This window comes from Oreochromis niloticus, linkage group LG17, assembly GCF_001858045.2.
Source record: "Oreochromis niloticus isolate F11D_XX linkage group LG17, O_niloticus_UMD_NMBU, whole genome shotgun sequence".
In the NCBI taxonomy this organism is placed as follows: Eukaryota; Metazoa; Chordata; class Actinopteri; order Cichliformes; family Cichlidae; genus Oreochromis; species Oreochromis niloticus.
Genome location: NC_031981.2, coordinates 5,562,366 through 5,582,521, shown reverse-complemented (window position 1 = coordinate 5,582,521; position 20,156 = coordinate 5,562,366). Strand labels below are relative to the sequence as shown.

The window sequence follows — 20,156 nt, the reverse complement described above, 5'->3', positions numbered from 1 at the left end:
ACTCGTCAGCTTTTTCACCCCACGGGGGAAAACACAAGCTTTCTTTGTATTATATTCCTGCTTGTCATACTGCAAAACACAAACCAGTTCATGATGTGTGTGTGTGCGTGCATAAACTCACAAAGAAGCTGTTTTGATAGCAGTCGCTCTGGGGGGAAGAGAGCTCCGCAGTAATATTTTCCAAAAATTCAGAGTGCCCAAGAAATGGGAAAAAACAGGAGGAAAGTATTAAAAAAAAAAAAAAAAAAAAAAAGGACAATGCTCATTTGGGAATTTTTTTGTTCTCGTTCTCTTTTATAGCCTGCAAAACCGATGGCTTGACAGTTGGAGCAACTTGCTTGGATAATGTTTGAAGAGTGTTGGGGAAGAAAGATGCTGCTATTTTTAACTCTCACTCAATACTTTTCATTCTGAGTTTCTTAGAGTTCCTGTCCCACGCAGTGAATGAATGTTTCCCAAATACTTGCTTATGTCCTATGATGTCACTCAATAATTCATTACCTATATTATTAAAAAGCCTTTATAAATTAGGTTAGCTGTTAGTTAAATATTTAAAGCCCATCGTTATGAAACACCGGCTCCATTTCAACTTTTAAATGTTACATCAGGTAAGCTGTGATTGAGTAAAAATGTGTACCTTTCCAACACCTGTTTCTCTGACCTAAATCTCAAAGGGAATATAGAATTCACAACAATGGTCAGTGTCAAAGTGCCTCATTATTGCAGAAAATAAAACTGTAGCAGCTGATGTAAGTTACACTTGCAGTTTTACCTTCAGTATAAAACTCAGACATCAGTCAGACGTGGCCATTTGTGTTTCTTTGCCATTTTTCTCACGTTCGCTTTTATTTTCTGCATTTTTCATTATTCAGTTGTATCTTTTTCAGTAGTTGTTGTTTGGTGTATTCATGTTCCAGTATTACAGGCCACAAGATGCTAATGGGTCCTTCACAATGGATTCACACCACATATGATACATACACAGAGAGTGGCTCAGTATACAAAAGACTGATGCCAAAACGAAAATATACAATGTGGATGTACTGTTTTTCTTGTTTTTTAATATAAAATGAAAGTGTCAGCAAGGAAAACTATGAATTTAAGCAGGATTCTGTATATCCATTACTATGGTATTGTTATTTGAAGTTAATATTTTAGTGCATATTGGATGATAAATGGGAGATTTCTGTGAAAGAAAAATAAATTTTGTTTAATAGCACCAATACTGTCAATAAGAAAATCCAGGAAGCAAACGGTAAGCAGACTGGGGGAGTTGCTTGTACTGGGTATTATTGGTACATAAAAAGAATCATGCAGTTCATGTCCCACTGCAGTCAGTAGGCTACAGCCTCTAAGCCAGCACACCCAAGGAGAAGCATCCCACCCCAGGCTGCAGTCCCCATCTGCCTGCCCTTTTTCACTCCTCTCCCTTTGACAAGACTACAGCCCATGGTGTTCAGTCGTTGCTATACTTGTGCATGTCAGAAACAGAAAATAAAAAAAGGGAAAAATAGAAATAAGGAGTGATATTACAATTGCACTGCTGGACCATTCCAGTCTCTGTGCCCCTAGACAGCACTGTGGTAGTGGCTAGCTTGCTAACTGGCTACAGGAGATGACATGACATGTTTTCCCAACAGACTGCGATTCCCTCCTTTCCTCTCTGGATCAAATCAAACCAGTGTGCTGATGCAGTATGATTGGAGCTGTGGTACTATCTAATAGCCCAGAGACTGAGTCTGACGCATACTGTTGTCTCTATCACTGACTGATTCACTGGAACAATTCCTCATATGCAAGCTACCCGGGGAAGTGAGTCTAGTGGGAAGAGTCATTTTTGAAGCTTGTAATGCAGCTTAGTGAAATGACAACGCAAGCTGGATTTTAGAAGTGGTGGGACAAGTATTTATTTAGATTAAAAATAGTAGTACAAAAAATAGGAACAGTATTCAAAAAATGATTGTAGTTTAATCTGCCTTAACACATTTACATTTCTTAATATAACATATACATATGTGTATATATATATATATATGTTATATAAAGTTAATAAGAACATTCAATAATGTTTTTTTTTTTTTATTATGTGTCTTTAATCAATCTGGAAAAAAAGCCTCGGTATTAGCAAAAGATCAGATGAGTTAAAATTCAGTGCCTGGAATTAATAAACACACTGGGAAACATGTGAGTAAATGACATTTATTTTGTCATATAAATCTGTTCCACCTGCTTTTGATTTTTGAGGTAAAATATGTTAGGTAACAGTGAAGCACATAGCATCTTGTTATTATCTGTACCTCTTTCAATCGGCAGAGTGCTTTATTTTCAGTTGACAGAAGATCCTGCAGTCTTTGCAGAGTTACATAATTTCTTTTATTAAGAAAATAAAATTTTGCATGAAAGAAAATGTTATTTGTATTTGTATATGCTGCCAGTTATAGTTCTTGGAATCTTCAAAAACCAGTATTTCCAAGGTAATACTGAAAAAACTGGAAATTGGAATGAGTCAAGAAAATTAGTGCATCTCTTTAAAACAGTGGAGACATCTGACCAGCGTGCAAAGTAATGTTGCTCTTTAACTACGTATAGCAAGTTAATATGTCCATGTCTGAGTCACAGTTTACATTAAATCCATTATGTGAATTTAACAATTACAGTAAGTAAGTAGAAATTGGTAACATAAAAAAAACTTGAATGTTACAGGTAATTTAAAAAAAAATCCTCTGGGATTAATAAAATACTCAGAAATACAAAACCACCAAAAGATTTTGATTTTTCCAGGTCATTCATCAAAAGTGCACTTTTTATGAAATATTTTAGTTGTGCGCTGTGTTGTTGGACAACCCTGTCGCCAATACACTGGAACCTGAAAAGGTAGATTTTAAAAAGTGTTTCTTATTGGTGTTCTAATAAATTCTTGACCAATAAATTGAAGCTACTCACTCCTACACTGAATACTCATTCAATTTCAGATAAGACTTCACTTACACTAATTTCAAGCAACTTTTAAAATCAGGGTGGAATATAAATGGATTGTGAAAGTCAATGATAATGTAGTTATATATAAATGAGGACAGAAATTTTGAAGTTTTTCTTGTACTGGTTAGTGGGACATGCTCATTCTAGTCTGAAAAGACTGGAAAAAATGTCAGCTTATATCAAAGAGGACTGACGTTTGGTATAGCCATGATGTTAGCACACGGCTCGATCACTCACTGTTTCTGCAATTCCAGGCTAAATAGGTTTACGAAAGAGGTTTGCACAATTGTTGTTGGACAAAACAATATATGCTGATGTTGAATCAGTTGGTCAAGGACTGGTTAAAAAAAAAAAAAAAACACTTCAAACCATACTCCAGGCCCAAGACCCTCAAAACTGGTCACATACGAGGCAATGTCGTCATTTCAGCCAAACAAAATCAAACACACACACATTCACCTGAGGCAGGGGCTCCCTGCTGAGCTACCACTGTTACCACCACCATACTCCACCTGTAACAAGCTCCTTCAAGTCTCTGGCTCCCTCTGTAGCCCCCTCACCCCTGCAGCAAGTCTGAGTAGGTAACACTGTTTCTCTCTAATAGTATCTCTTGGTCTCTCAGCCTCATAAAAAGAATTATTATCAGCTCTCTTAAAAATCATCAAGCACAGATGAAAAAGGCTCAAGAGCATGAAATTGTAGCTACTAAAGGGTGTACTTATGCAACACTAGGGTGTGATACAGGCCTCAAATAGCCAGAGCCACTGAAGTAATACAAAGAAAGACACTATTGCAGCATGTGACAGAGACAATTGAAAAAAAAAAAAAGCAAAGAGGAGAAGAAGAGGGAAAGAAAAAAAATGTGAAATGGAAAGGGTCAGAGAAAGACAGCATTTTATGCCACAGATATGTAATTCTGCAACATTTTGTTTTATTTTCTCAAAGCACGTTCCCTTACGGACTCGTGCATCAAACAGCGCGACAACAGAAAGCTTATCATGTTGACGGCTTATCTCCCACTTTCACCTCCTCAAAGCAATAAACACACACAGAGCAAGTGGAAGATGGGAAATGCACAACAACAGAGGATGGCTCTTCAGGATCAATGCCACTACAGCTTTCCCTGTCTTTTTTTTTTTTTCCATTTTCCAGGTCCTGTCCGAGAAACAGAAACAGTCTAAGGCTGTTGACGGAGCTATGGATTATCCTGTATGCACGGAATGACCGATGTGAACAGAGTCTGAAGCATGAAGGACACCGATCGTGTCAGCCAAGGCAAAGGCATATTACAACAGAGCGCAGACCTCAAGGACTCGAGTAGATTAAAACTGATTGAAATCCCATTTGTGGCATTTGTGGTCGGTTCTGTCAGCATCCCTCCCCACCCGTCACCCTCCACCCGCTCTCTTTTTCAATGTTCCCAAAGTGAGCCGAGTGTGAGTCTGAATATAAAACAAATAAGATTGCATTTGTGGAGACAAGCGCCTCAAATTTGCATGGCAATAATATCAAGCTGTGAGATTTTGTAATATGAACAGCAATAAAGAAGTGTGTGTTTGTGTGTGCTTGAGCGCTTGTGTGTCTGTGTATGGGTGTCAGTTTTTTGACAGGAAACAACGTGACATTATGGAAGGAAACTGATAAATCACTATCTGACAGAAAAATATGTACACAGATGCGCATCTGCGTACGGGCATGCTCAAAACCAAACATTCAATTCAGTCACACGTACATGTACACACACCTTTAACCAAATACAAAAACACGCCATCATGCGTTTAAAATGCTTGATGCTTTTATTTTAGTTAGCAGAAGATTTCAAATCTGAGGTTATTTAGGGGATTTAGGGATTATTATGTAGGCTGTTTTATTATGTTGTATAAAGCTTTATAATGGCTGGCAGGAGGCACTGCCTGTAAAGTCCCCTGTGTGCAGCAATTGCCACATATTACATGTAAAATCATCAGCTGTGTGTTAATTTTAATTATTTTAAGATCTTAGTAAAATCTTCCTGCACAGATGTGGGTATATGCTGTTTACCTGCAAAATGCACCACTGAACCTACATGTAGTGCATAAAGATACATACCTTGATTTTGTGGATTTACTATAAGTCGTTACATTCACTGCAGGCCTATCCTCTCTAATTTGGGGAGGAGGATAGTTGTTTGAAAAGATTGTGCACATAAGTGAGTCTACAGTACATATCACTGATTGCAGAATTTTTACATCTATAGCTATAGTATGAAGAAGAAACAGAGAGACTGAGGGGGAAAACCATCACACTTTACATAGGTAGGAATTCTAGTTTATTTTAGTTGCAAAAGCAAAAATGCAGTAAAGCTTGGAGCTTTCTACAGAGTACTTAATTGCAACGGTTAAATGAATTATGCATATAGGATAAGTAGTTACACACCTAAAAACAGTGGTCAAAACAGCTTCTTCGTGCTTTGTGTTGAGCACTTCGAATTAAAATGTGCTTTGAAAAGGAAAAAGTTCCATGCCACAGTGTGCCCTGTTAATGTATGTAGCGCAATGCACACTATCGGTCTTTCTTTTTTTTTTTCAGTAGTTGGTTATACCTGGCATCCACCTCCACAGGTCTCTTGAGGCAAGCTGATAAGCTTAAGCTCTCTTCAATAAGAGTCATATCTAGCCTACACAAAATGCCACCGTGCGCCATGGAGTCCACGTTGTGACAAATACTTCCTGATGTTATCAAGATACTGAGGATTTATGAAACATGCATACCGCTTATTCAATGGCAAAAGTGAAGTGCCTCCACAGCGCGAGCGGTTATGTCAATAAGATCGGAATTTCCTTGAAACGAAGCACGAAGCTCAGTGTGAAGCAGTTTAGCCACAGGAAGAAAATGATTTTGGAGAAAGACCAGATTTCGAATGTCATGTTGACTCCTGTCTGCTGAACAAATTGGTATTAATGTTCAGTCCATTTAAACACGGTTCAAAGCCGTCTCTTCATGAGATCAGCAGGTAAAAACAGTCAAACAGAGCACTGAGAATACGTAGCTCCTCTAACCAGGCATACAACTGTGAAGGCACAGTTGAAAAACAGGCAAAACAAGACATCCACAGTTACAGTTCACTGCAGGTCTTTCTTGATAATAGAGCCATTTGTTCTGCCTTCACCTGAGCACACAACCTCCCCTCCCTCAATGTGTAGAGGCCACATCATGAGAGAGAGTAAAAGGCACTCGAAGAGGCCATGGGACTGCAGTGAAGATACCTTATTTCTTAAAATTCTTTGAGATATAATGGAGCCAGAATGGTGATAACGAGAAAAAGGACTTGAGATGACCAAGCTCAAGCTTCCCCTCGTTAAATAAATGTATGTGAAGGTGCCTGGGCAACAACTAATGAGCCCTTTTCTACTGTAAACAACCATTAAGTTTCTTTTCTTTGTAATGATCATTTCTCTCCCTTTTGGCTGTCCATTGAAAACTATGCATTTACCATCTGAAAACACATCGTGGAAAGCACTTAGCATTTAGGGGATGTTTTAGTTTTATCGTGTTATGCTGATATTTTGGAGAGCTTGTTGCAAGAAGGTGAGGATTCTTAATCTTTTATTCAGGAAATGCAGAGATTATGTGTTGTATCTCAGTAATAAAAAGTTCAGTTATGTCAAGATTTTTAATAACAACGCTTGCAGTAATGACTTCCCACTTGAATATAAATGTTAGCCTTTTTCTTCGTGTTATTGCTGCAGCTGACTTTGCTATTTCTACGCTACTAGGCTCAGTGAAACGCAGTTGGCTTTTTACTCAAGCGGATAAGGAAAGTAGGGCCCGACTATATATGATTGTAAGGACCAATACCAATACGATATCTGGTGATGTAAAAATCTGATGTATCGGCCAAACTTCTTTTCTTCAGAAACACAAAATGTTAAAACATTTCTCCAACATCTGTATGTATAGTTATTTATGGGTCCTTACTAAGATGAATGCTCATATTAGCAGAAAGCCGCAAATGTCGACGTCAAATTGCTTGATCTAAAGATGACAGTCTTATTATTTTGGATCTTATTATTAGGATAAAGCAGCCTGAGAAATTAAACAAGCACTCACATTTAGAGAGCTTAAAGCAGTTTTCATTTTTGCTTCCAAATGACAAATGTTGCTTGGTAAAATAGCTCCAAATTTATTTTCTCTCAGTGATGTAGTTGGTTACTCAGCTTACTCTTTTCTTCTCTATTACTAATATCAATAACAACAAGAATTCTGACTGGACTAAAACTGACATTATTACACAGGAAGTGCCACTCTTCCATGAAAAAAAGTCCATCTGTTGGTGAGGGATTTAGAAACACCCCTGGAGCTGCTTCTTCTTCTTCTTTTTTTTTTTTTTAAAGATGGAACAGAAAAAAAGATTTAGCGCAGGTTTTGCCAACATAAAGAAAGCCCTGTGATCCACTTTGCTCCACACTGTAGGTTTATCCACCTTAAGCCCTAACTAAAAAACAGCGAAAATCTAGCTGCCCCGAGACTGTTGATGCAGTTTTCTACGCTTGGATATGGCTTAATTTTACATTCAATTTTCTTTACATGCTTCAAGGCAAACACAATTCAATGTAAAAGCCAAACAAGCCCGAGGAAAATCGTGTTCATGTCTGAGTAGTTTTCACTCTTAATGACAGCAAAGCTAAGTCAGAATCTCCCCCTGCCCCTCCTCCTCCCTCTTACCATCCACACAGGCGGGTCTAGCTCTTGTAGTTCCAGCGATCTGGCCCTTCTTACAGGCGCAGCGGGCCGTCTGCCTGGCGATGGTCCGCCGTGGTTGGCTGCTGTCCCTGTCCAGCGTCACAATCTCACATGTCCCCGCTGCCAGCTGGCCTGGAAATGACATTGCACCACAGGACACGAGGTCAGAAAGATGAAATCATAAACAGGGCAAAATAAATGACCCTGTCTCTTCTGTTAAATTTGTGTTATGTTGTATGTTCAGCAGTGTAGAACTTTTTTTTTTTAAATCCTTGGTAGCTCAGTTGACAGGGCAGCAGGTTAACAATAGCTAATTTGTAGTGTCAGGTCTTATGAGAACAACCAATGCACGTGCACATCCTGTAATATCCTTATCTTTAGCAAAGACTCTAGACACATTAATATGCATGCTAAGATCATTTAACCTCAGAAAGGTAAGACTCATTGTGCTGTACTGGTTGTATCCTGGAAAGTAGATGCTTTATTCCCCTGCTGAAGTATATTTTAGAGGCAGGTGTGATTTCAGTGCTGAGTTTAATAAAAGCTAGAGAGGAGTAAGAGCAAGGTTCAATGATGGAGCGCATCCAGGTTCTTCTATTTACATTTACAAGACAGAGCAGTGCACACCTTGGTGAAAGTGTGCACCTCTTGATGTCCTTTTAATTGCTCATGAATTCAACTTTACTTTTCTAAGAGGCGTTGCGGTGTTTCTTCTTTCAAAAGTTAAAGTCTAACTTGAATAAACAGATTGGAGATCTGAAAGGGCTAGATGAAAAATCTACTTTCCTTTAACTGTTTTTAACCACATCAGCAGGAATACCATTTTGAAGCTGTCACTTTCACGGTGAAAGCGATTTGCGTTCATTAAGGTTTGACAGGCCTGAGATCCTTAGCCCTCGACATCTCCACTGGAACAGCTCACAAGCCAGCAGAGGGACAGTGCGATGGGGCTGACTTTAAAAGACAATGGTGGAGAAATTACTTTTAAATTTCAGCCACCTAAAGACTACCCATGAGCTATTTCCCATTAAGGGCCACATCCAATCAGCGCACCTCTTTGAAGGTAATGTACCCATTACCCATGAATAAAACGCATGAATACTGATGAACTTTGTAATTGCTGCCAAGCCCCACTGTCTTACACACAGACATATCCTTCCATGTATTCAATCAGGTGACCTTTGGCCTTGTAGCTGGGCCCTTGCTGCTCGCAAATTAACCTTTGTCTGTGTGTGGAGGCCCTCGGGTGCCATCCTGGAGAGGCTTATCGGGATCTAATTGTGATTGGCAAGAGGATGGAAGTTGTGATTAAATCTGGACTTGAGTCGCGAACACTTGGGTGGCTAGCTTAATGAACTGAGCGGCGAGGGGTCACACCCAGGGTAATGGGGATCTATCAGGATTCATCCACACGCAGGTACCTGCGGTGGCCATGGTCACACACACTGAGAACACGGCTGTGTGCATATAATATTTAGCTTGCTATACTCTTACATGTGCTATTTGAATAATATGTCTATGGATATAGGTTTGCATGTGTTCAGTACCTTCGTACGTTGATTAAGTAGCATTATGCTGCACTTCAATTAATATATTTATATAAGAAGACAGATATTAAAAAAATTAATTCATGTAACAAGAAGTCGTCTCAGAGAATTAGACAGCGCTGTAGTGTTTTAGCATTGGGTAAGGGTTCAGACAAATACTCAAACAAATTCCTGGAATTAATCTTCTTACTGGTGATACCTGAAACAACACACCTCTACCAGCGCAGCATTCACAGACATTCTTCAGTTTAATAGTTTAACCTTTTCGTAATTTAATTATTGTTCTTTTGTTTCACATTTTTGTGTGTTTTGCTGACACCAAATAATTAGATTCCAAGTGAGCGAAAACAAGCTTAAAACATCTCCTGACATATTTTCTGCTGAAAGAGGCCAAATTATTTTGGCAGAAGTGCTACTTCTGTCCAAAATGTCAGAAACACAGTGTGAAAAATGCTTTGCAAAACTACTGCGACTGCTTCCAAGGAGCTGGCAGGTCACTGATAAACAGAATGCAGAATTAGCTACTCTTGAGAAACCCACTTGGAAAAGTGACACAAATTTGGTATTTGCCATGGCAGATGCATTTGATGGTTCACTTGTATGTCAAATATAAGGTCAAAGTAAAAGTACTGTACTCCAATAAATGTCAAATTAAGTACCAGATCAAAGTGGCCAATTATTTCAACTACTTTATCGACGCAATTAAGAACAGCACCCATCATTACCCATCTCCACCTATATTGTCTGTGTGTTTGTTTGTGTGTGCGTGCAGCCAGTTACCAGGCATTAGTGGTATACAATTTGTTATATCTATAAATACAACTCTACGAAGAAGACAGGAGAAGTGATTAGAGATGTGCAGAAAGATAAATTAACACAAGATGCCTTTGCTCAGAAAGGCATGCCAACAAAATTCACTGTCTGAAATGTTTTGCACTGAGATGAAGCGCCCCTTCCCAATTGAAATACATACACATACACACACACTTGCTCTTCTTCTCTTTCATGCCTTCTTACTTAACTCACCTCTTGCATCTATTCTATCTTTTCTGCCTGATGCTGGATAATGATGTCTGAACTGCTGTATGTGTATTTGCATCTATGCACATCTTAATGCTACTCACTGCCTTCTTCCTGCTTCCTCTTTTGGAACTCTTCCATTGCAAGACGCTGGACAGACTGTTTAGATCTGTCTTATGCAATCTTGTGAATCACTGTGCCACTGAGTTACCATGTGCGAAGTCAACAAGTTCAGAGACTGTGGCTGATTTGACGCTGCGATTCTCTGTTGTTCGTCTATTTTGAGTTGATGGAGCTCATTAATTGACTATGTTTCATCAAACAGGGGCCTTGCTTTTGCCACCACAGCTGTAGCTGTCAGGAAACTGAATTAATATCTGTTTTATGTTGTTGTCTTGCCGTGTAAAGTATACTACTTCTTGGTATGATGATGAATCTTCTAATTTTAAACTGAGGTTAAAACGAAACAGTTCCTTACTCACATTATGAAGCTAAATAGGACAGAGAAAAATACTTCATGTTTTATTTAAATGTATATTTTTGAGCTGCTGCCACTGATCTTAACTGTTGGACTATATACCTTTAAAACTTTGAAACAGGGCTATAAACTGGTCAGGAATTGCTTGGCAACCACTGGTCGCTAGGATAAAATGAGTAGACCTTGAGCAGCTTCAAGTACTTCAAGTGTTTGCTGGAGGTTGCTAAAACTGATGACTAAAGCTTGATTTAGACTTCCCACTTAGACTGTGGGAAACCAACTTACATACTAACTGCAAGCTCTTTTTTTCCTATAGTGCAACTTTCCACACCATTTAATTTGTTGTGGTATGCGTCGACCCGACGTATAGTTACATTTCACAGGAGGTGCATGTCAGGTTGCATAGAAGCTTGCAGCATAAATTTAATGGGGTTAAAGCGTAAGTTACAACTTAGATCCGCAGCACCTTTTATGTGACAAGCAAACATTCACCAACTGACCGGGAAATACACGTTTTTCCAGGGGGTCGTCGATGAGTATCTACGCTTGTGTGACTGAGGCCTTGAATTGAAATTGTCAAATTATTCAATGGGTTGAATTTCTGTGCATGCTTGAACAAATTTTATGGCTGTAAAACTCAAAAACAATTTCACTTTTAAATTGAAGTGTAACAAATGTGTTTCATGGACTTTGGTCAATGATAAGATAATTCATCCATGCCAGCTGACGCAATACTTTAATGAGAAGAGTTAAAAGCCATTATACACACGCTAACATGCTTAGAAAGCAGTCTAATGTTGGGCAGGTATGATATTCACCTTCTTCGTTCATCATATTAGATGTTAATCAGTTAGCACTAACACCAGAAATACAGCTCCACAGGTATGTCCATAGTAAGTAATTAATCCTTAATAATAACAAATATCTTCCTCAGATTTCACAGCAGTCCATAATTAAATCAGTAATAAAATGTAAAAATATGGTCCAACTTCGAATTCTTGCAATAAATTCTAAATCAAATTTCTGCAAGCGCCCTTAATATGCTACTAAAAATGATAATAAAAAGTTAATACTAAAAATGTATCTGGGTTGCCATCCTGAGGAATTTCTTTCTGCAGACAGTTTTACAGACAGAAAGATATTTGTTTGATAGTTGGGGGGAATCTCACAGAAGTCTTTAGGGAAATGCCAAAACAAGTTCTAAATGCAAGTGTTCTAGGTGTTTTCAGTTTTTCCAGATAATATATAAGAGAACTTGAAGACAAGCTGGTCTCTGTCTCCCAATAATGTGGGAGTTGACTTCATTGCTTCTTTTCTAAAACAAATTGCTCCAAGCGTCCCTGTGGCTCTGCCTCCAGAACACAGTGCCAAGGATAGGACAGACTCTGCCACTGTGAAACACAGCAAAGCTAAACAAACAAAGAATAAAAAAAATGAACCGAACCAAATCTCCCCAACACAACAAAGTATCCCTCCTCCCACTGGTCCTGGGGGATCTGCAGAAAAAGTTGAAATGTTAGAGGATACACAGCTCCGATAAGGCTGTCTCACCACAGCATAACTGCACATTTGGTCCACAACACAAACTCTGTATTTCTCAGAATTAATATGAAATATCATTGTTCATTTCCAATTTATTACATGCACTAATGCATTCTTTTCACAATCATCCCATGAAAAAAATGGACCGTGACGAGAGGAAGCTGTAATCCCCTTTTTGGGGATAGCCACATAAACAGTGGAGAAAAAAAATCTCAAACTGGAAGGAATCCTTAGAAAGTAGCCCAAAGCTTGTACTAGTAGTGCTATGATTCATCATCACCCTTATCGGCTCCTGTTGTTGAGCAGTTGTCAGCTTGGCCAGCCAAATGCCTGATTAAAATGTATGTGTGGCCACCCTAGAGTGAAATGAAGGCTCTGACTGTGGCAGAAGATGGATTCATGTGGCACAGCGTATGGCTTAATGCAACGTAATGTTATTGACATGCTCCTGTGTCTTATTATTCCTTCTCCCGCTATTCAGCACATTAAAATTGCACAGCCATACAGGGCTATTTGACAAATGTCCAGCATGGCATTGCAGGAAGACTTGACTCGCCCCCCGCTCCTTCCATCTTTTGCTTTGCATGTTTTTCAGAAGGTGCTTTTTCATTCATTTTTTAAAAATACATTATTTTTTTTGTCTCGTTTTGCTGCTCAAGAGATCCAAATGCAAGAAAAAGCTACTTCTAAGAATCTGCTGATCTGAATGTCTAAGATATTTATAAATGTGTGGTTAGGCTTGCTATGAAAGGTTGGTATAGTTTGGTCGCTGTTTTTTTCTTTTTCTTGTTTTTTCTTCGTCCTTTGAAAATCTAAAGTGTGTTAGACTCATGCTGAGATTGCATACTGTGCTAAACAAGAAGCTGCTATTACTGAACCATTTTTGAGTGTCCTCCTAAATGCAGCACAAAAACACAATGTGACATGACATTTACTGAGATACTGAAGTGCGGTCTAACCGAATGAGTTTTTAATTAGCCCTCATTTTCCAGTAATACTCATGGCAGCGTACATAAGAAAGATGAGTCCTCCCATGCAAAAAATAGTTGCAAAATGTCTCTGGATGGTAAATGAACACCACGGCGCACACATTTGAAGTAGTAAATGAAATTCAGCCATTTAACAATGGCTGTGCAACAAACAAATTATAAATGGGATGTACATGGGGATAAAACCTTAACTGCTCACACTGGCATGTGAGAAAAGATGGCCCCATCAATTACTAACTCAAACACAATCAGCATTTCTTATCATTATTATTCCTATTATTATCATTATTATGATTTTTTTAAAGCAAACTAATACATGCTGCCTCAAATAACATGCTGCAGCATGTTTCAGGTAATATTATAAACTGATTGTAAATTATATATAGCACCTTTCAAGATACATATCATGAAGTGCTTTACAGCACAAAAATATTAGTCTACAGAGTTTGCATATTTATATCCAAATATCTGTTTACAGAGAAGGTATAATTAGCTTAGGAACCAGAATAATTTGATCGTATTTTTAAGCGCTGATTGACTGGAAGGTATGCTTGTGATTGTACTATAATAACAGGATACAGGAACCCGACAGATAGATATAATTAGAAGCCCGCTTGTTAATGCACAAAATACGTAAAGCTTATCCTTAAAAATATTTAGTCAAATTTAAATTTCAAAGACAATCATTGGGACGATGGTATTGGACACATTTAGCGGCAAAGCAATAGTCTTGAAAACTGTATTAGGAGGAGATAACAGGAGCTTTGTAGTTCTTTAGAGTCGCCACACATTTGTTGTAATTTGAACCAACCAAGTGGGTACCATCAGCATCTGTGGAGCCCTGTGATCTCACTAGCATGGCTAAAATTATGCTGTGTAAGGGGAAGAACCTTAAATGCTGAAATATATACATGCAGTATTGATTTGTGTATTAAGCAAACATTGTTGTAATTGTGTCTCCGAGGAGCCAAGTCACTTGTGTATATTGTGCAGCTGTGAAGCAAATACAACAGTGCTAACACGCAGATATGCGATGCATGTAATGCTTAAACAACAATTTATTTTTTACATACTCGTCATTTAAGCTAGTTGGAGACTGCCATTTCTGTTCGGAGAAGTCACAGTGTGAGTGTGTGCGCAAACATTGCCAGGCTAAAATACTATATCACTACAGCTGTTTCGATCGAGAGAAAAGAGTCCAGCGCCAACATTGCAAGTACTGCTGTTTTAGCCAAATGTAGCATTAGTAGAACCTTGGTGTCATCATTCTACCCTAAGGCCTGATGGGCTAGCTTTTAAACAAATCCTTTTAACAAGCCTAATCAAGGCTGGAAGAGCCAGCTGAACAGCATGTGGTGTGATGGGAAGGAGAGCAGAGCAGACGATATTACAGCTTCAGGTAAAAGAGCAGAACGCTGCTCTTGAAACACAACTGCACTTGAAACAAAGATTTGTTGTTTGCTGCAACATCAATTTATATTTTTAGTGAAAGGGTTTTATCTTAGCAAGCTTAACATAACATATCTGCTCAACAGGTTTAGCTAAGCTAATTAGCTTGGCTCAACAAACATACAGGATCAAGGCATGCAGCATGCAGCATGATCCTCTCCAAAAACGTCCAGCAACTTCCACCTCTAAAGCTTACTAACCAGCATGACACATGCTCTATTTCCTCTAAAAACAATCCACTGTCTTTAAAATCTAAATCATCTATTCTAAATTATTATCTATTATCAGTTCTAAAATCAATACGGAGCATATTAGCATAGTAGTTTTACTTTAACTCTACTTAACTTTAATAAGAACAGAGATACACTTACTATTATTTTATTTGATTAATAGAATATAATTGTTGGAAGGTAGATTTCATTATCTTTTATAAAAAAAAAATCTTAGGTTGCTCCATCTCCGGTTAAACTAATCTAAACTAATCTCCTAGTTTCTTTTTCCTTTTTCCTAAGGGCAGCTCATATGTTGAACTACTTTTTGACTTGCTCTGGATACTTAATTAAAATAAACTCAGAAAAATCTAACTGATTGAAACACACACACACACACACATTAGACTAGAGTGACCAAAAACTCATAAAAAGGTTAGCCTTGGAATTATTAATACCTCGCCTATGCTGCCATGAGTCAGAGAAAGTTCTGGAGACAATTCTCATCGGAGAGCTTCTTCATCATGCAGAGAGAGAGTGAGGGAGAAAAAGAACTGTAGCTTGGCCGATCTATTTTGGGTGAAGCAAGCTTGTATGAGTGCTTCACTTGCTTTGAGGAAGTGGAAGTGATTTGATTTTTCTTTGCTGCGTTTTCCCCTAAAATGCTCAAGCAAAGAAGCAGTCGCACCGAGGCACAAACACACACACTAAAACATACAATTATGCATGAAAGAATATAAGCAGACAATGCAGCATACAAACTATTGCGAAGGATATAACCATGAGACAGACTTCTATCATCCTCACTCTCTTGCACCCAGACATACTTAACTGAATGTTGCCATGCAACCATAACTAAAACTTAAGTCGAGCCTCTGCTCTGTACACACCTCATGAAGATACATTTTCTGCTCCTAGTTCTCAATGTCTAAAATTTCAAGAAAAAGATGATAGGCATAAAAAGAGCTGCTTTTAATTCCAGTCAGTCTCTCAGTGATGACCCATGTGTTAGTATATTAATTTACAAAAGTGAAATGGCAAACATGGTCAGCATTATACTAGGTAAATATTAACAGTTAACATTTACACTGGGAATGTGTCACACAGATGTCACATCAGAGCTGCCTCTCTCCTGCATAGGGTGGCTGATTAGAAGTTGTGACCTATTTCTCTTAAAAAAAAAAAGCCATACATTTGTCATGCTTTTCGATATTCACATAAAAGAAATATTAAAAATAAGCAACACAAAAAATGTTTCTCTGTGACAAAAAAAGCTATAACATCTGCCGCATATATTAAAACAACCCAGTACAAGAGGGTTTATAAGATTTGCAAACCATTGCATTCTTTTCATTTAAATTTTACGCAATGTTTCCACACGAACGGTGTGGGTTCAAATCCACAGTCTGGCTGTGTTGTGTTTACATGTTCTGCCTGTGTCTATGTGGGTTTTCTCTGAGGAACTCTCACTTGTTTTTCTCACAGTTCAAAGACATGCAGATACAGGAGTTAGGTTAATTTGTGACTCTAAATTGCCCATGAGTCTGAATAGTTGGCTGTGAGAGCCTGGAAACTGTTTCTCATAGGGTGATCCTGAATTGGATAAGCAGAAGAAAACGGGTGGATGGACAAAGTTCCAACTGTTTGGAATTGGGTCTGTATAATTTCAATGAAAAAAAAAAAGTTTAAAAAAAAAAGCAACTGTGGCTTGTGGGGACAAGAGTTTTAGACCTGAACGTTTGACTAAAATGGTTTCTCGCTTTGTTCAAGAAAACTAACAGTAGCACCTGCTACCCTGCGCAACCAGAAGACATCGGAAGCTAATGATAAACCTTGAATTAGCTCACCTAAGGAAACCTTGCATGTTTTTTCTTTTAAATGCTTTTTTTAAATAGCTTGTCGACCAAAGGCTCTCTTTCTCTCATCTTGCCTCTAGCTTCACCAAACAGTGAATGACTTTGAGCTTTTAGGAAGAGGTGAATGTGTACTGAAAAGGAAAAGAAAAAAAGGAAGATTTGTAATGAAAATGAATACAAAAAATACAAATAGTTTAATTCTGACTATATTTTATGGACTAAAGTACTGTAAATAGGCAGGGCCACAACTCTTAATCTTTCAATTCAGGTGTTTTCAGTCCCACCGTGTCATAGGTGTATTAACTCAAGGTACTAGCCATGAAGTTTGCCTTTACAGTAGGGCTGGGCTATATGATCTAAAATCAAAATCACATTCACATGGACATTTTCCCTTAATTTCAGTGCATGTGTATTATTATCACACACACACACACACACACACACACACACACACACACATATTTTTCTTGCCCTCAGGGTTCACTAGGTACAGTAAATATGCTAAAGTACTAAAGCTGGAATTTTTATTTTTTTATTTTTTGGTAATACAATTGGGCTCAAAGGTTTTAACAGCTTAGTAGTATTGATTTCAGTTGCTGAAACTATTAATCATACAGTTGTTTGTTGTCTGTTTTCATATTTCTGTTTGATATTGTCTTTACTAAAACCAAAAACGGTGTCCAAATAATGGACACAGGATTTGTATTTGCTCTAGTTGCTAACTAGACCATGTATGTAACATATATATGTAACAGCATATACAGTAATACATTTAAAGGGAACAGTGCATAATGGCAAGTACGTAACATTTGTCTATATACTGTAATTTAATGCTGTGTTTAAAATTTGATTATTCATTATGGCAAATGAGGATTGCCTCCATCATATTTGGGTTCAAATACACCCTTTCATAACATTACAAATTATTAAAAGTCAGAAATTTGAGTAGAATTTAGTAGATAAACTGCTTAAATCTACCACTATTTCCACTCTCTTTCCAGCAACATTGTAACTGTCTCGCTCCATGACCTTCTTCCACGCAGTAATCAGAGCTTTTCCAAAATGGCCTCCACAATGTGTCAATGTGAAAATGCTACCTTGGTTTTATGGTTTATGTGGAGATAGAAGTACACTATGATAATAAAGTAGAAGTCTTGATGACAGTTTTGTTTGTCTTGTTTTTTTTACCCCCTTTAACTCATTTTTCTAAATTCAGCAAAAAGTGGTACTTTATTATTTTTAGACCATGTGATAAATCAGTTTATTGCTAGAAAAAATCAGACATTTCACAATCTTACTGAGGTCCCAGTCCAAGTGCAATAAGAGACAAATGAAATGCTTTTCTTCTATGAACTACATAATGAAGCAGGGACCCCCCTTTTCCTACTGTGACCTTGTATAAAGCCCATAAAGAATGGTGTTTCCCTAGAGGCACCCTCTTTTCCCAAGTGTTAGTGTTTAAGAATAATGAACTCCGCTTAATAACAGGTTGTTGGTGCGAAACAATGAATGACCATCAATTAAAATGGCGGGGAAAAAAAGTGAAACAAATAGACACTGTAAGCCTCGATATCGCAGGAAAGCTCATGTGCTTACACACATGCTGCCACTTCACTACAGCAGTAAAGCACATTTTTTCTCACCCTGAGGATACGTCACAACAGGGCAATGATGTTCAGGTGAAATCCCTTAAATCTTGCTATGGTTTAGCAGACTAGAGACCCAGAACATGTCAAAGTCCAATCATTTCTGTTGTTCTGCTCCCCTCGGGGAAGCATCTAATGTCAGACAGCGTTAGTCTCCTGATCAGATCTGGAATGTATTCTATAACAGAGTATCTATAACTGTGTTTGGTAAGAGCTTATATACATTTTGCACATGCATGGATTGCATGGACTGCAGCTGTCATATTACTTTCAAAATGGGTAGTCTTTGTTACTGCACTTTATTTTCCTATATAAAAAATGTTCTCTAGCCCAGCGGTCCCCAACCTTTTTTGCGCCACGGACCAGTTTATGCCCGACAATATTTTCACGGACCGGCCTTTAAGGTATCGCGGATAAATACAACAAAATAAAACTAGTACCGGTACCGAAAAAAAGAAGATTTATTCATAACACACGTGAAAAGACCCAGGAAAACCGAGTTAACAATAAAAACGATAACAGAATAACGCTGAAAACCGATAAAACCCCTGAAAACCATACATTTCACACCTGAGCCTCAACTCTCACGACCCGGTACCAAACGACTCACGGACCGGTACCGGTCCGAGGCCCGGGGGTTTGGGACCGCTGCTCTAGCCCCCTTATTTATATTCTCTCACTGACATGGGCAGTACACTCGCTAGGGGGTGGGACATTCACGATTTATAACCTGTCTTCCCCAACAAAATATCAGTTGAACAAAAGCTCTTTTTTGAAAAACTCTTTATCCAAACTTCAAAAAGGTGCACTCGTGCAGATGTTCTGGATTCTGTACAAAGCACCGACACATTTTTGAACGTGATGTGAAGAAGAATGTGGACCTACAGTGATAGGAGAAAACAAAAACTAACCTTCTGAGTCACAGTCACAACATACAAAAAAGTAATGGATTCATGTTTCTGCATCAGGGTGCCACAAAGTCTTTGTAGTTCTGCTGGAAGTGCTTCCAGTGCTGTGATGCAACTCAAAAATGTAACTGCAGAACAGAAAGTGTGATTAGTCAACTAGAGGTGTTTGTATTTGCCCCTGTATGTCTCTAATTCAGACAAAAACTCTATTTAGTGTGGATTAAAACGCGACACAAGGTGAACTAATGTCTGCTGCTCTTGATAATCTTAGACAATGTTATATTTTGTGATCTTGCAAAACCATTTCGAGGGCTTCTCAGTGATTGTCACAACCATTAAGTGGCTACAAAAATGGAAGCACAATTATTTCAAGTAGGCTTTATAATTAATGTGAAGGACTTCTTGGCATAATCTGTTACTGTCTGCGAAGGAAAGAAAATGTGTGAAGTCAGGAATTTTTGGCATTTATGTGCTTGCGTTTCTGTATTGGGCTGTATATATGGAATACACTTAAACAAACGTGCCATAACTAAATAATGCTTGCAATTAACTTTAATTGTCATAATATAACTATAAACACTTTTCAATACTATTGATGTATTACACTACATGCTAAAAAGACAGTTAAGAGTTAGAAATTAGCTGTAAATATGTGCAGCACTACATGCTGATATTATGGATGTCACTAGAACCAATACTTATGGCAGCTTTTGATACTAAAATTCTGTGAATGCAGTGGTACTTGTCTTATGCTCCCTACTTGGAACATAGGCAAAATATGTACAATATCCATCTTTCCTTATCCGGTGCC

The 20,156-nt window shown here is 38.1% G+C and overlaps 1 protein-coding gene across 5 annotated transcripts in view; it reads right to left on the bottom strand.

The window, feature by feature from the left end:
• tafa5a (TAFA chemokine like family member 5a) overlaps window positions 1-20,156 on the bottom strand; it is a 160,875-nt gene that overhangs the window by 60,133 nt on the left and 80,586 nt on the right. For all 5 annotated transcript variants that reach the window (XR_003214547.1, XR_003214548.1, XR_002056952.2 and 2 more), the window contains exon 2: window positions 7,684-7,833. Coding sequence is in view for 1 of the 5 variants with exons in the window: in XM_005451747.4 (XP_005451804.1) it covers window positions 7,684-7,833 (150 nt within the window). In the remaining 4 variants the exon portion in view is untranslated. The remainder of the gene's footprint in view (window positions 1-7,683; window positions 7,834-20,156) is intronic.